This window comes from Lolium perenne, chromosome 6, assembly GCF_019359855.2.
Source record: "Lolium perenne isolate Kyuss_39 chromosome 6, Kyuss_2.0, whole genome shotgun sequence".
NCBI classification, from domain to species: domain Eukaryota; kingdom Viridiplantae; phylum Streptophyta; class Magnoliopsida; order Poales; family Poaceae; genus Lolium; species Lolium perenne.
In genome coordinates, this window is record NC_067249.2 from 30,967,019 (window position 1) to 30,984,703 (window position 17,685).

Below are 17,685 nucleotides of genomic sequence, written 5' to 3' on the forward strand. Positions count from 1 at the left end.
GTTGGGGTAATATTTCACCCATTTCGGAAAAAAACACTTGTGCTCGACAGTTATTGCCAACCTCACGGGCATGGCGATAATAACCGACGGTACAGCCAATTGTTCGACCGGTAATTTGACCTCGGCTAAAAGGGGATATCTAGTAGTGTACTAGAGCCATGCATTTTAAGGGATGACAAGGGGTTCTTTCTTGCAGCTTCTTGCTGCGGGATACCTTTCATCTCAGATGCAGCATCCACTAGAAGGAAAAGCCTCATCAGTGGCGCACGAAAATGGGATTCTGTGGCGTATGGGAGGTGCGCCACAGAAACGTCGCCACAAAAATAAGGTTTCTGTGGCGCACCTGGCCGTGCGCCACAGAATTAAGGTTTCTGTGGCGCACTAGGTCCGGTGCGCCACAGAAATAAGTAGTTCTGTGGCGCATTTGATATAGCTGTGCCACAGAAATAGGTGCGCCACAAAATTATTTTTTGGTGCGCCACAGAACTATCTACAAGTATACTCGATTTTGTGCTCCCTGGTGTATTATACAGGTTTTATACTGGTTTTATACACCGTATACAGGTTATATACTGATATAATATAGACAGATATAATATGAACATATATAATCATCACATCATCATCACATTACTTAGAGCCCGATCGAGTTATACATATAGCTCCATACAACTCATAATCCATGCAAATTAATTAAGTTCTCATCATCTCTAGATACAACCGAAGTGACACCGGCCGCCGCCTACACTAGGATGAAATAGAGTACCGCCGCGACGATGGTGAGCAAGAGCGAGAGCACAAGGAAGGTCTTCATCTTGCTCTTGTTCGCTTGGTGCGCCCTCCACTTGGCAACCGCCTCGTGTCTAGTCGGGTACCCTTTGTAGCAGTTGCCGCTGAACTTGTGCACCTGTTTCTTGCACTCCTCCCACTCCTCGTACACTCCTGGAACCCGCCCCTCGAACACGACGTAGTACGTCATCTCTATGGACACAAGGCATATTAGTATATAACGCAATGGAAAGAGTTAGAGGGTTCACATGCATACATATTCACAAGAATTAAAGCAAGGAAATAATAATAAACCTAAAAGACATATAGCATCGGTATCACATAAGTAATATGGTTCAACGATAACGACTACAATAGTAATTGAAGTACAACAACGACCACCACCGTTTTGAGCAAATTAAGCATTTTAGTTTACAACACGGTACAAATTGTCCATCGATTCAAAGTAATGCTAGGCACACCGGCCTCGGTCAACGAGACGTCTTCTTGAGCGGCTCCGGGAACGGCTTGTACAAGTCCTTCGTTGTCCACGTCCTTCCATCACCCTGCCTATGTAGGCGGTCTTCGATATCCCTCTTAGGCAACGCTCTGGCTGCGTGTAAGAGCCCCGATGCGTTGGATACATCTTGTAAGATAATTTCCGAGAGCTTTACTTGGATGCGATGGAAGTCTTCTCTAAGATCATCATCACTGATTTCCCCCGACATTTTAATGGGGTCTCGCTTACTAGGTGGCAGAGACATCATCTCTGCATCCTCGACAAACCCTTTAAGGTGATGGAGGACATAGAAGGCCTCCTTAATGCTGCCAGCTGGCTGCTTGATACAAGGGAAGTTGATCACGTGCTTGAACCCGATCTTTTTAGTGTCCGGCCTGATATATTGCCCATTCTTGTCGAAGGTGCCTCCATTTTTGGAGTAGCCAAGGATAGCTTCATCGAGAACACCCCTTATTCTGTTGTAGTCTTTCTTCGTCGTCGTACTCGACGAGTCGAAATACTGGGCTAGTGACCACTTTGGATCTAGGACGATGAGTGTGCAGTATTTGTCCCTGCTCAACACATGCAATTGAAATGGAATGTTGGAAATGATCGGCAATGGAAGAAATATATAAGAAAGCACAAGTTACGACGGTCGTGAGCGGATGTGTACTTACTCGGGAAAGACAGGCAGAAGAATGGTGTTGTTCTCTTTGTGCATGAGCATGAAGTTCTGGAGGTACCGCACCGCCTTGGTCTGTGTCCTTGAGCCGTCCTGGAGCTGGCTATCGCGCATGTAGTAGGGATCCACTACCGCGATGTGGCGGGGTCTCTCTCTGTTGATCTTCATCTGAAGATTGATCGCGTATAGGCGGACCAAGTTATAGTCGAGCCGTTTCGAGTGAAATAGATTGAAGACATCCTCGAACGCTATGAAGAAGATATCCGCGGGGTCTTCATTGACGAAGTTCTGGTCGGACGGCACCTTGACCGAGAACACCGGGTAATTTGGATCCTTTTCTTTAAGAAGGACGCTCTCTTGATAATTAATAGAGTGCTGCAAAGGGAGCATTTGTCCACTTGCGAGGTGTTCCATGTCCGGAGGCAGTATAGGTTTACCAGCTTCATGACACCGGGGCAAGCCATCCGGTGTAGGTGGTACCATGTCGTCGGCCCGGATCCTCTTAGGAGCAGGCTGGCTCGAAGATGCGCCCTTCTTGGCTCCTCTCTTCCTTCCCTTCTTCACCTGACCTACTGGGGGTGCTTGTGGTGCTGATGGTGGTGCTTCGGGTGCTGGTGGTGCTTCCGAGGTTCCTGGGGTTGATTTGGGTGGCTCCCCGATGATCGTCTTACGCAGCGTGTTAGGGCTGAAAACGGTAGCAGGCTTGACTTGAGCTGGATTGCCAGCCTCCGGAGGAGTGTCTTGAGAAAGACCCGTGAAGACCAGGCGCTGCTTCGTGACTGTAGGGGGACGACCAAGTTGATCGCCGTGTGTGCGGAAGGCTTGTTCATCCATAGGAGGCATGTACATATCTTGGCTGCAGGCGCCAGTGTTGATGTAGGCATCGATGTCATCATCATCATCTACATCGTTGCCATCAAGTGGCGCCATGTCCTGGACCTTAGGTGGTGGCGGTTGCGATGCCGCCGCTTGGCGTACCGTGCGTCTAGTAGACGGTCGTTGCGGTAGCGCTCCCAACAACTGTTTGTGGTGTCTGGTGGTGACGGCGATCGTCGGTTCCTTCCGGGTGGTGGCGGCGACCGCCGGTTCCTTCAGGGTAGTGGGGGCGGCGACCGCCGTTTCCTTAAGGGTGTCATCGGCGCTGGCGATCTTGGGCCGGATGATAGGGGAGGTGGCGCCGGTGCTTTTCTTAGCACTCGGAAGACCCCCCCAAACGAATCTGGTTCTTCGGCCATTTCATAATCCATGAGGTGCAATCCCCAAGGGGCAAAACGTCACCTTCGTCTGTGCCCGGAGGTTGAAAGGCGGGGCGGTACTCCGGCACTACCATTACCAACTTGACCTTCGCCACGTCTTCCGCCAATCTAGCGCCGTGCATAACGCGGGAAGCCATGACAAAGCCGCTAGCAACTTCCACCAACTTGCCACCGGGCTCCACCGTTTGCAGAAGTATGCATTGTTCATCCTGAGTCAGGGGCGCCATGTTGGGCATCATGAGATGGCAGTCACGAAAGGCATATATAGTTAAAGAAGATGACGCGAAGGAGTAACTAATGAGTTTACCTCCTTGATGGCGTCGATCTCGGCTACTGTCGATACAAGGGCGGCGGTTGGGGGCGTCGATGCGACCAGTTGGAGCTGCGGCGTCGGGTGGAGCCCCGACGCCGGCGTCGGGTGGAGCGGCACCGTCGGCGACACGTGGAAGCTTGAGTTGCTGCCGCTGATGCTGGGCACATGTATCGGCCCCACTTGACCTCCCGCATTCCAAGCAGCTAACCCCTCCATCAACCCGGGGATGATGCGCGGATCTTCTCGTCCAATAACTTGTTCATCATCTCCGTGTTCTCCACAGGCTTTTCGGCCACCAGCTTCTCTAGTGACTCCACCTTCTTCTTCAGCTCCTGAACCTCGGATTTATCCTTAGCCGACGACCTCCTCTCCAGCTTTCTCGTCTTGGCATCCGATCCGTAGTACTCGGATAGCTTCATACTTGTGCCAAAGCCGGACACACGGCCACCCGACGTCGGTGGCTTGTCCAGCTCCCTCTCCTTGTATTTGTTCATCGCCCTGTTGAAAGGCGTGTCCCACGGTTCCGTCGACCCCTGGGACGACGGGCCAGCCTTCGTCAACTCTTCATCCTTTAGACAAAGGAACTTAAGGTTAGCCCATTTGGCTTCATTGCCTAATAAGATGAGCGAAATAATATAGAACTATCCTTACCAGGTACTTCTCGAAATCCCTCACGTCTTCGTGATCCGTAATAAATTCCCCCGTCTCGCAGTCTAAGTAGTAGCGGGACCGAACAAAGTTCCTAGCCTGTTCATCCTGGATTTTGTGCCAGGGGTTTTCTTTCCCCAGACGTACCATCTCGGCATCCTCCTTGTCCCAAGTGGGCTGTTTTCCTCGGTAACCGCCGCTTCCGCAATGGTGGGTCCCTAAGTTCAAATCCCGCATTTTCTTCCCCCAGGCGGTCCATTTTTTAACAGTGTCACTCTCTAAGTAAGACTTGAATGCATTAAAGTCTTCTAAGGAGAGCGACGGGTCTTTGCTACTTATCCTCTCCCAGCTTTCACCGGCCTCGATCTTTCTCTTCAGCCGGTTCTTCCAGCTGCTCAAGGCGGTGCTCATCTTCGTGAGAGCTAAAGAGTCCACCTTCTTATTGAACGGCTCCGGGAACGTGTATCGTTGGTGAAGCTTCTGGAGGAGGGATTGGGAGATAGCCTCGTTCTCCTTGCTTCTGAGGTCCTGAGTTAGGATCGGCACGGTTTCACGGACGATGCACCCTAGTTGCATGCCGTACCCTTTGGCAACCCACGAAGGCTCCATCGGTAGGCCACTTTCGGAGACTACCGTGACAGCATCGGTGATGTTGGCGAGCACTTGCGGCCTCCGATCCCTCCTTGGCCTCCTCGCCGTCCTCTTCTTCTTACCCTCCTGAGGGTTGCCGCCGCTATCACCTTCCGTGCGGTTGGCCGCGTTCTCTTCACCGGTCGTCTCTTCACCGGTCTGGGCGGCGTCGTCCCAGGTATCGTCATCATCGCTGGTGTCGACGGCGGCCCCCTGGCCCTCTCCCTCGTCGGTGTCGTTGGCGGCCCCCCGGCCCTCTCCCTCGGAGGTGGCGTCCCGGCCCTCTTCCTCATCACCGGGCGACTCGGCGGCGGCCTTCCGGGGCCGCTCGTAGCCCTCCCAGAAGTCCTTGTTGGCCTCTCTCGCTTCTTCGTTCTGGCTCCTGGGCTTAGAAGTGCTGCCCGACATGTTTATTTGCACTTCATTAAAAAGAGGCAAAAAGTTAATTAGTACAAAAGTCAACCAAAAAATTCGGCATGAACTTTGCTATTTTTTCTACGTAGGAGTGCCCATTTCTCAACCGAAACGGAAGTTAATCAACGCTTCGGGAGAAATGGGCAACTCAATGAAATCCCTGCAAAACCTGGAGCCCACATTCATCACCATATTCACAGATTCTAACCATATTCATCATCATACAAAATTGTATCCAAATACTACTACATCAAAACCTGGAGCTACAACTACATCAAAACCTGGAGCATTAAAAACCTGAAGCATCAAAACCTAGAGCATCTACAACAAAACCTGGAGCATCAAAAACCTGAAGCATCAAACCCTGGAGCTACAACTACATCAAAATCTGAAGCATCAAAACCTGAAGCATACAACTACATCAAAACCCGGAGCATCAAAACCTGGAGCATTACACTTATACTTACAGTAGCACTAACCACTTATACTTACAGTAGCACTAACCAAAGTAGCATCATTAGCTTGAACCAAGAATTGCTAACAAATCCTAGCTAGCAGTAGCTAGCAATAAAGAACATCAACATATAAAATTCCAGAGATAATTAAATAGCAGAAGCTTGAGCATCATATGGAAATGCTAGTGACTTACAGTAGCATTTCATGTACTAGTAGCATTATTATCTTGAAACCCCAAGCAGTAATTCAAAATCAACAAATCCTAGGCAGTAGCATTTCATTTTATTAACCCAAGCATTTTCATTTTCTAAACCTAAATTTTCTACTGCCAACAAATCCTAGCATCAATTCAAAATCAACTAGGCAGTAGCATTTCATTTTATTAAAAAACCTACTGCATTGTATTGAAAAACCTACTGCATTGTTCATTTTATTGAACCATTAGCTCTACTGCAAGCAATGAATTAAAAAAAACAGCAACCAATGAATTAAAAAAAATAGTAAGAACTTTATTAGCTCTAGTGCAAGCAATGAATTAAAAAAAACAGCAACCAATGAATTAAAAAAAATAGCAAGCAATAAATTAAATAGCATTTGACTGCATCATTTGCATTTACATTTAAACCAGTAGCATCATTTGCATGAACAAGAGAACCTAAATCAATTTCTAGCTTGTACATTTCATCATTTCATCATAGCATCATAGCATCATTTCATCATTTCCATTTAAACCAGTAGCATCATTAGCTTTCACCAAGAATTGCTAACAAATCCTAGCATTAGCATTGGAGTCATTATTCTATTTCATGAATGCTTGTTCAATGGATGAAAATAAGAACATATCAAACATCCATTCATAATGGATATTTACCAACAATTACTTGGCATCCATTCATTCTATGCAAACAAATTGAATCATTATGAATACACAGTTCATCAATAAATAGTTCCAGTAATTCATACTGACTCTCTGTTAACCCTCTTTTAAACATTGTCAAAATTCTTATCATCTGTCTAAATCAAAATTCATACTGACCATCAAATTTCTATTTGACTAACACATCAAAATTCATAAATTGAATGTCCACACAAGCTACAGCAGCACTACATCAAAATTCATAGTGACCATCAAAATTCTATTTGACTATATGTATATGCAACATTGTCAATTGCTCAATCAAAATTAACTACATCACCAGCAAGAAGTTAAGCAAATTCAGAACCAAATTGAGAGGCATAGGGGAAAGGGAGTGAGGCATAGGGGAGAGTGTTGTGGGTATACTTCATGGGTATATCATCGACAGTGCCTAGATCCGGCAAGCCCGGGTGGCCCACAGATGGTGATGAGGCATGTGGCCCATCGGGCGGCCCAGTTGCTATTGATCTTGACGGAAGATGTCCGGCCCAGGAGAAGGGAGCCGGATCCGACCGACCTTTGGAGGAACCCGGATCTATGAAGGCCCAGTAGGGACCCGGATCCGGGATGACATAGATGGAAGGGAGGATCCTTGACGTACACGGCAAGGCTTTGTACCGTAGTTAGGCAAACCTGTAATCCAGCTAGGACTCTCCGTGTAAACCCTAGATCCGTGCGCCTTTATAAGCCGGATCCTGGGAGCCCTAAGGGGCACGACCACAACTCATTGTAACAACGCGAAAGCGCCCAGATAATTCCAGACAAGCAGCAGTAGGCCCTGTCATCGTGCAGGTGTTCCGAAGCTGGGTAACTCGCGTATCACCGTCCCGTGTGCACTCCGCCCTATGGCCCCTACTTCTTCTCCCCCTCGTGAGGATCCCTCCTCCGAGGTACCGTCGAATAGGCAACGACAGTTGGCGCCCACCGTGGGGCCTGGTGCGTTCGGAGGCCGGAACTGGGAGGGTTCCGCCATGGGAAGCTACGACGACACAATCGCGGTGGGGCGTGTTCTTTACGCCGGAAATCTTCCGATCGTCCCTCCGGACGAGTGCTGAATTCCAGCTAAGACTAACCCCGTCAAGCTCTCCATCGTCCCAATCGGCGGCATACACATCTTCATCGGGGAAACCGTCGATTCCGACGGAAACCCACTGGTAAGTAGCGCTGACGCGACCGCCGCTGAGCAGGACGCAGTCGCAAAGATCCGATCTGAGTCGCAGGAATTTCCTAAGGAAGATTCCGCCTTAGATCTGGAAAAATCAAAACCCACCCAATCCACCCCTGAGCAGGAAATAATGGTGGAAGACCAATGCAGATCCGCCTGGGTCTCCCAGGTTTTAGAGAAGCAAAGGTGTCACTTCGTGCACTTCATAGCCCATACCGCCGGAGCCGCCCCTCAAGAAGTCGGAGCTGGCCCCGTGCAGGATGACGCGCCGGAAAACGCTGCCGCTCCGGATCAGCAGGAGGCTGTCGGAGAAAGCGACGCTCCGGGTCCAGAGAGTGCCGGAAACCCTGAGGAATCAATCCTCGGCAACCTAAGCCCAATGTCCGGGGATTCCATGGACACCGAAGAGTTCGATCGGAAGGTAAAAGAATACGGATATGGTGAACAACCCGACGTTGAGTCCGCCCAGCCCATGCAGGTTCTCGCAACCGTGGCACAGCTGGATCAGCAGGAACCCGAAGATGAAAACACCGCCTCCGATCCGGGACCGTCCAATGTAGGATCTCCGCTAGATCGAGGACTACCGTACGAGGATGTCCTGTCTCCGGAAGAAATAGTTGCACAAGCACGCATGGATTTGGTCGCACAGTCAGACGTCCTCAACAAGCCAATAACTCCTGGCGATGCCGCAGATCCGGAGGCTTTCGAGGCCACCAGAAAGGAGATGCTGGCCACAGCCAAGAAGTTTGCCAATACCGCAACTGCTATATTGGATGAGAGGGAAGAAGCTGCGCATCTCATGGACCGTTTCGAAAGACAGGATCGCGAAATCACCGCAACACTCGAGCAAGTCAAGAGCATGAGAAAAGAGTGGGAGGTGAAAATGACTTACGCACAGGCGGAGGCTGATAGAATCATCAGATAAGCAATCCCTCCCCGCAGGATCAACTTCGCAACCCCTGTCGAACAACAACCGCTCGCAACTCCAAAGGATAACATGCAGAAAGCGGCGGAAATCCTGAACAAAAAGGACGAAGAAATTGATATTGATTACGTCCGCAAGCTCGTTGCTTCTGCAATGCAGCAGCAGAGTAAGGCCGATACTTCGCGCATGTTGGAATCCAATCCGGACCACTGTGTATCCACCGCGCAGAAGGACGCCCGTATCAATCGCCACCCTGATGATGAATCGCGCACCGGATCCACGGAGCGCAGAAGAAAAGCAAGGGAGCACCCGAATCCAATCCCCGTGCCGTCGAAGACGCCTCCGTCAGATCCGAAGAAGGGAAAGGATGCAATGTACACTGGTAGGAACAAGTACCGGGATCCGTCACCTCCACCTAACGGGTACCCGCGTCCCCCACCACCTCGCCGCCGCAGTCCATCCGGAAACACCAGGCCCCATGGGGCTGGTGGAATTAACATCCGCAACAACATGCCGCCGCCAAGGACAAGGGCGCGTACACCGGAACCACGTCGGAGCCGGAATAATGATCGCGAGCCGGAGCCTAGGAGGAGTCAGAACGCGGAGCGTGAGCCAGAGCCTCGCCAAAACCGGAACGACGGAGGAGACTATCACCAAGGTGAAGGTAGCCACCGAAGCCGGAGCGAGCCTCGGGAAGACCGCCGGTATTCAGAAGGCGGAAGCAAAAAATCTTACAGGCCCCCTCGCAGGTCCCCTTCGCCGCCACCCAGTGGCGGAGGCGGAGGCGGTGGCCGAAGATCCCGCTCCCGCTCAAAAACCCCAGGCGGCGGCCCACGCGATGCCCGAGAACGCCTCAATGAGTACAGATCCGACTACATTGGCCCAAAATGCTTTGGCAGGATGATTCGAGAGGAACCAAAGCCAAGGATGAACCTCAAGCTACCCGGAAACCTGAAGAATTATGATGGCACGGAAAGGCCGGATACCTGGATTGAGGATTACTATAATGCTGTAACCTTCGCCGGAGGAACCCCTAACATTGCCTGCCGCATGCTTCAACTGTACCTTGTAGGTCCAGCCCGGATCTGGCTCAGCGACCTCGAGAAGAACTCCATCTTTTGCTGGTTCGACCTGAAGAACGCTTTCGAGAAACACTTCAGGGGCACCTACAAGAGACCTGCCACAACAAGCGACCTGCAGGCATGTATCCAGAAGAAGGGTGAAACATCAAGGAATTTCCTCACCCGATGGTTGGCATGCAGAAACGAGTGCGAAAACGTTGATAACCGCACAGCAATGCACGCCTTCATTGGTGGTTTGCAGCGAGGAGGACTGCTACGGCACAAGCTGACCTGCCTGGTCAATGCAAATAAACTGACTTTGGATGACATGATCACCATCGCCAGTGATCATACTGCCGCCGATGACGACGCAGGCGGAGATCTAGCAGCTACAGCAATCCCCCTGCACCAGCAAAAGAAGAACCGTGATAACGGCAGCAGCAGCGGCACGAAGCGGAAAAACCCTGATGACCAAAAGAGCGGCGGATCCGACTTGATCGCCATGGCCTTCCAGCGCGGAGGCCAAGGAGGCGGAAGAGGCCGCGGCCGCGGTGGTGGAGCTGGAAGGGGCCAGCAGCGTGGCGATGAGGTCACTGCTGCCGGAACCCGCGCCCCCCAAACTTATGAAGAGTACAGAGACATGCCTTGCCTGGCCCACCTAGATCCGGCTACAGGGAAGTCCACTCACACAAATCGCAACTGCAAGTGGGTCAATGACCTAAAATCTGATCCGGAAGCAGGATATAAGCGAGCCCGGAAGCACCGCCCACGAGGCAAAGGAGGCAAGGGCAAGAACAAGGACAAGGACGAAGACAGTTCCGAGGCGATGGACGAGGACGACGCTTCGCCGGATCCCAAAGCCGGATCCGCAGCTAAACCTAACCCATTCGACAAAAAGAGTGCGGGCGCATACCACACCTTCCTTGGAACCCCAACAGTACGTGCAAGCAAATCAGCTCTCCGCATCCTGAACGCCACAGTTCCCGCTGTGCCGCAGTACGTCAGGTGGTCGGAAACTCCGTGTACGTTTGACAGAAAGGATCACCCTACTGTCATTCCGAAAGAGTGCTACGCCTTGGTTGTAAGTCCCCGCATCGACGGGTACGATTTCTCCAAGTGCCTCATGGATGGAGGAGCCAGCCTAAACATCATGTACCTAGAAACTTTGGAGCGGATGAACCTTACCAAGGAACAGCTAAAACACAGCACCACTGAGTTTCATGGTGTGGTTCCGGGTAAAAAGGCAAATTCCCTGGGCAGCATCAGACTTCCCGTGGCCTTCGGCGACACAAATAACTTCCGCCAAGAAATGATCACGTTTGAGGTCGTGCCCTTCAAGAGCTCCTACCACGTCATTTTTGGCAGGCCCACCTATCACAAGTTTCACGCTAGAGCGTGCTACATCTACAACAAGCTCAAGATCCCGGGTCCCAAAGGTATGATTACCGTATCCGGAGACTACAAGAAGGCTCATGAATGCGAGTTAGGCGAAGCCGCCTTCGCAGAGTCCTTGATATCTGGAGAGGAGCTGCAAGCCTACAGAGCCGCGGTGGATCCGACTGAGATGCAGACCACCAAGAAGCAGATCTCCGAACAGAAGACCTCCTTCAAGGCCGCGATAGAAACCAAGAAGCACGACCTCATTGTAGGTGACGCCTCAAAGCAGGTTTCAGTCGGAGCCAACATGGATCCCAAATAGGAAGACGCGCTCATCGAGTTCCTCCGCGCTAATATGGATATCTTCGCATGGCAACCTTCTGACATGTCCGGAGCACCTAGGGAACTCGCCGAGCACTACCTCAACATAAATCCGGGGGCTAAACCGGTGAAGCAAGCTATGCGATGCTTTGGAGATAAGAAGCGCCGCGCCATAGGAATGGAGTTAGCTAAGTTACTAGAGGCAGGTTTTGTAATAGAAGTTATCCATACTGATTGGGTCGCAAATCCAGTCCTTGTACCCAAAAAGAACACTGAAATACTAAGAATGTGCATCGATTACTCCGGCGTGAACAAGCATTGCCCGAAGGATCCGTTCCCCTTGCCGCGCATTGACCAAGTCATTGATTCGACGGTGGGGGCGGAACTTCTGTGTTTTCTTGATGCATACTCCGGGTATCATCAGATCCGGATGAAGGAGTCTGACCAAAGGGGACTTCGTTCATCACCCCTTTCGGCACTTACTGCTATGTCACCATGCCCTTTGGTTTGAAAAATGCAGGTGCCACCTACCAACGTACGATGCAGCGGTGCCTGAAGGACCAAATTGGTCGGAACGTACACGCCTACATCGACGACATCGACGACATCGCGGTCATGACCCGGAAAGGATCCGACTTGATCAACGACCTCACAGAAACCTTCGATCCGCAGGTACAAGATGATGTTGAATCCGCTGAAGTGCGTCTTTGGCGTGCCAGCCGGAAAACTCCTTGGCTTCATAGTCTCTCACAGAGGCATTGAGGTTAACCCGGAGAAAATCAAGGCAATCCTGTGCATCAAGCGGCCAACTTGTCTGAAAGATGTGCAACGACTAACTGGTTGCGTCGCAGCAATCAGTAGGTTTGTTAGTCGTCTTGGCGAGAAGGCGCTACCTTTGTACAAGCTGCTGAAGAAAACAGACAAATTCGTCTGGGATGACGCAGCTGACGCAGCTCTTCGGGGGTTGAAGGAAATACTCACCTCCCCACCTATCTTGGCAGCCCCAACAGAGTCAGAGCCAATGCTCCTTTACCTGGCAGCTACCAACAAAGTTATCAGTCTCGTCATCGTGGTGGAGCGAAAGGAAGAAGGTCATGAATATGACGTCCAAAGACTAGTCTATTACATTAGCGAGGTACTGACGGAGTCAAAGCAAAGATACCCTCACTTTCAGAAGCTAGCTTATGGAGTATTCCTAGGCAGCCGGAAGCTGAGACATTACTTCCAAGAGCACCCAGTAACAGTCGTGAGCAAGGCTCCGCTGTCGACGATTCTCAACAACGCTGACGCAACAGGATGTACGGCAAAATGGGGCATCGAATTATCCGCCTTCGACATCGCTTACAAGCCTAGGACTGTGGTTAAATCCCAAGTCTTGGCAGACTTCGTTGCAGATTGGACAGAAGCTCCGGATGCAAGTCTGGAGCCGAAACCAGAAACATGGGTCATGCACTTCGATGGATCCAAGCAGCATCAAGGCTCAGGAGCCGGAGTCACCCTAAAATCCCCTACCGGAGAAGAACTGCAGTATGTTCTGCAGATCCACTTCGAAGCTACAAACAATATGGTGGAATACGAGGCTCTACTACATGGTCTGCGCATCGCTAAGGAAATCGGGATCAAGCACATTATATGCTGTGGAGATTCCGACCTGGTGGCACAACAAGTAGCCAGAACCTGGAACGCCAGAAACTCCGTCATGGCGGCTTATAGAGACGAAGTTGACGAGATCGCTAAGTGCTTCCTCGGATACGAAGTCAAATACGTCAGGAGAGATGATAACACAGCGGCAGACATGCTATCCAAGCTCGGATCCGGTAGAAAGCAAATTCCGCCTGGCATTTTCCTGGAGCACCTACGGGTACCCTCAGTTAAAGGCGCTAATCCGGAAAATCCAGAGGTGGCGGTATCTCCGGCAAAGGAAGTGATGGCTATCATTCCGGCTTGGACCCAGCCTTTCCTGGATTACCTCATTGATCAAAAGTTGCCGGAGGACGAGGTCCTAGCACGATAGATCATCAGACGAGCGAGATCCTACACAATCGTTGACGGACAGCTCTACAAACGAAGCGCAACGGGAGTGTTCCTCAAATGCGTCTCCAATCAAGATGGCATTGAAATACTCAGAGAGATCCATGCAGGGGATTGCGGGCATCACGCCGCTCCCAGGTCCCTCGTTGCCAAAGCTTTCCGGCTAGGATTTTATTGGCTCACAGCTAAAGAAGATGCTGACAAGTTGGTAAAAACCTGCCGAGGTTGCCAGTACTATGCTACTCAACCGAATGCTCCAGCCCAAGAGCTGAAGACCATCCCTATCACCTGGCCGTTCGCGGTCTGGGGGCTCAATATGGTTGGTAAGTTAAAGAAATCATCTCCTGGCGGTTTTGAGTACCTCCTGGTCGCTATTGATAAATTCAGTAAATGGATCGAGGCAAATCCAGTGAGAAAAGCCGACGGTGCTACGGCACTCAAATTTGTCTGCAGCCTCGTGACGAGATTCGGCATCCCGCACAGCATAATCACAGATAATGGCACAAACTTCGCCCAAGGAGAATTGAAGGATTATTGTCATGACATTGGGATCCGACTAGACTTAGCATCAGTGGCTCATCCACAGTCCAATGGTCAGGTCGAAAGAGCCAATGGACTCCTCCTATCCGGAATAAAACCACGCCTTGAAGAACCGCTGCGCCGCGCAGCCGGAGCTTGGGCTGAGGAGTTAGACTCCGTCCTGTGAAGTTTACGAACTACCCCCAACAGGTCAATAGGATTCACTCCGTTCTTCCTGGTATACGGATCCGAAGCCGTGCTCCCCTCCGACATCATCCACGATTCACCGCGAGTTTCCGCCTATGATGAAGAAACTGCTGACGAGGCCAGACAGCTATCTGTGGACCTGATCGAAAAAGCTCGGAACTTAGCAGACCAACGCTCCACCATTTACCAGCAGAAGCTCCGACGCTATCATAGCCGTCGAGTTCGGAATCGCTCGTTCATGGCTGGAGACCTGGTTCTCCGCCTTCGCCAGGTGAAAGATCACAAGTTGCAATCCCCATGGGAAGGACCCTTCGTCGTTAGCAAAGTGCTTCACAATGGATCGGACTACCTTGTCGATTTCCGAGAGCTAAAGGATAGACCTGCTAATTGGCACCGGAAACGCAAGAGGGAAGATCCGGACGACATCTACGACAAAACAGAGCGTCCTTGGAACATCGCACAGCTACGTCCTTTCCACACTTAGCATAGAATTACATACGTTGTAACAATCGTACATGATCAATGAAATAAAGCTTTTGGTTCACTCTTTGAGTCTTTTACCTCCTTTACTTGTTCATTTTAGATCGTGTATGCTTTTTTCCGACTAAAACCGCAGAGCTGGATATTTCCGCCTAGGCGTGTATGAAAGTTGTGATTTCTCAAAATCGTCCTTTAGGGCGTAAGCTTAAGTTTTCTGATGGAAATTTTTTCTGTTGCGAATTCGTGGATTCCTAGTAGCGATTTCCGGCACCTTGGCTGGGGGCTTGTTTCCGCGGTTATTGACGGATTGCCATTGGGCTTCGTCGCCGCTGGCGAGTGTTTCCGGCTAAAGGTCTTCCGGCTCGTGGAAGGTCAAGCGAGTAAGCCGAAAAACATAGAAATCAACACTTGCTTTCCAAACAAGAAACATGCAAATAATATTAAAGGATAGCAGGATAAGTATTTTCCGCCCATGCATAGCTGTTTCGTCCCTAGCTACTTAAAAATTTAAAGTTATATTACAAACCCACTTCGGGGCCAAAATGATGCATCAGTTTTTAACTGCCTCGCAGGCTCTACTCGGAGGATTGCTCCACATCAGAAGCAACGTAGGCGGAGCCATCACCAGAGTCATCGCCGGAGCCCTCTTCGTCGTGATCCGCGCTTGACCCGGAGCCTTCCTCAGCGAAATCGTCTTCGGGGAGGTCCTCCTCATCTTCATCCTCCGCGTCAGAGAACCCCGCGGGAAGATCATGCTTATTGTACCAAAACGAGTGGTTAACTCGTCCGACAAAGAGCCGATCATACCCTTGGGTCTCCGCGAGGAGGGCCCTCATATTGGTGCCTTTGGGGGCTCCGCGCGAGACGTCAGCAAAGTTCATGGTGGGGAAGTGCGCCTTGCACGTCGCCAACACGAGGGAAGCAACTCCGCGAGCAGAAGACTCCTGCCAATCCTTGATGAGTTCCGGCACCTGCTTGATAAGCTTGGTCATGGTATCGATCACCGTGGTTCCGACTCTCTTCAGGGATAGCGACTTGGCGACTCCGTGACACGCCTCGAAGAGGTTGTCAATAGAGTTCTGTGCCTCCTCATACGCTTCAGTCCTTTTCAGAGTGGCATCCTTAGTCCACTCAAATCCAAGGCTCGCTGCGAAAAGTACAATTAGTTTTCCGCGAACAGAGGCACAAGTTTGAAGAGGTCGGAGTCACAAAGAAAAACAAAAAGAAGAGATTCTTACGGAAGATCATTTTATCAATGGCCTCCGCCTCCGCCTCGTACTCCTTGTTTTTCGCGACCAAGGTCTGGATACGCTGTTGACTTTTCTTCAGTTTCTCAGCGAGATCCGACAGCTCTTGGGCATGTTTCTCCAAGAGTTCTTTTTTCTTCTTGGACTCCTCCTCGGAGGATTCCTTCATGAATTTCTTGGGAGTTTCATTCTCTGCTTCAAGTACTTCTATCTTGGCGGAAAGGGAGTCGATTGAGGGGCGTTTGGCAATATCATCTGGAATTCAGAAATTTAAACAACAAAAGTTAATATAGTTGCATTGACGATACTGGGGGCTCAGTCGGAATTATTACCTTCAAAACCCTTGATACGGGTCTCCAGCAGCGCAATGGCCTTCTGATTATCCGCGTCCCTGGTTTGAAGCAGTTCAATTTCTTGTCTCTGCTCCAGCACGTGGGTGCGCAAATCTTCGTGCAATTTCCGCGTGTTCTGTGAGAGCAGTTTTAAGGATTAGACGGAAATTCAAACTTGTGGGGGCTGGACGGAAGTTAAATTGTTTAGCATGTGAAAATTTTGATTTTCCGCTACAATCTACAAAGTTTAAGACATTGGCTCATACATGTTATTCAAAAAAATGCATAAACCAATGCCTGGGGGCTGGTGTTACCTGACGCACATTCTTGTGCTTGGCGAAAAAGGCCTTGATGCCGCCTTCAAGCTCATTCAGCTCCTGCTCCTCCATGTTCGCAGGCCCCCACACTTGCTCCATCATGTCAGAAATTTCCTTGTGGCGCTGAGAAAGGGGGACCTTTTGCAGAACTGGGAAGAAGTGAGGATGAGTCTGGGGCGTTCCAGTGGCGCCGCTCAATCGAAGCTTTCTCTCGACTAAGTCAGTCGGAACTTCGGTGGAGGTTGTCATGGGCTGCTCAGGTAGAGGTACAGATGAGGAGGCGCCCTTGCCGGAATCGCCCTTGTCAGATCCGACAATTGGATCTTCCGGAAGGTCATCAACGTTGATGATGTCCTTGGGATCCGACTTGGCGGCGGATGAGGCCTTGGGCGGAACTTCCACCTCTGGGGTAACTGGAATAGAAGCCGGAGACGGCTTGACCCTCTTCTTGGTAATCTTGGGGGCTTGGTTTCTGGAGCTTTTGCTGCAATAAAAAGAACAAGGAGCATAAACAAGATAGTATACGTTAACTCACAGCAGCAACAAGAATTCGTTACGGAAACCAAATGCTTACCCAGTTGGAATAAAGAATTGCTGGATGTTGGGTTGAGCGCGGTTGCTGGTATCAATCATCGTCAGGCGCTTCTTCTCCGCCTCCAGCTTACGGGTGGCCGCGATGCTAGGTGTTTCGCGGGCGCGTTTGGCTGCAGGGCTGGAGGGAGCAGTTTTCTTCCTCTTGGAAAGACGCGGAGCTTCGGGAGCTTCCGCCTCAGACGCGGCTTCCGGGTCGGTATTGCCGGTTTGAGGGGCTCGGAGAAGAGTTCCGAGCTCGCCTTCTTCAAGGGCTTCGAGCTTTGATACCAGGCCAAGACTTAGACAAAATTTAAGGCATGAAGGAATTAGCAGGCACATCAGGATAACGTACCGCGGTCCCGGAACCATTGGTGTGGATGTCTTTGTTACACACGTGAACGTGAAGTTCACGCGGAATCTTGATGAGGAGCCGGATCCTCTTGCCGATGGCGTCGGCGGAAAGATTATCTTTCGTGGAGCGCATCGGGTCGTCGCGCCCCGTGTAGTGGAACATCAAGTGGTCCCGATGCTGTAGTGGCTGGATCCGC

At 50.7% G+C, this 17,685-nt stretch overlaps 1 protein-coding gene across 1 annotated transcript; it reads right to left on the reverse strand.

Moving 5' to 3' along the window:
* Window positions 1-15,092: 15,092 nt before the first annotated feature.
* LOC127309746 (uncharacterized) lies at window positions 15,093-16,655 on the reverse strand. Its single transcript, XM_051340482.1, has 4 exons — window positions 16,562-16,655; window positions 16,248-16,383; window positions 15,907-16,170; window positions 15,093-15,815 (listed from the first exon to the last, which is right to left on the reverse strand). The coding sequence occupies exons 1-4, from the start codon at window positions 16,634-16,636 to the stop codon at window positions 15,244-15,246; spliced, it is 1,047 nt and encodes a 348-aa protein (XP_051196442.1). The 5' UTR covers window positions 16,637-16,655; the 3' UTR covers window positions 15,093-15,243.
* Between the last annotated feature and the right edge of the window lie 1,030 nt (window positions 16,656-17,685).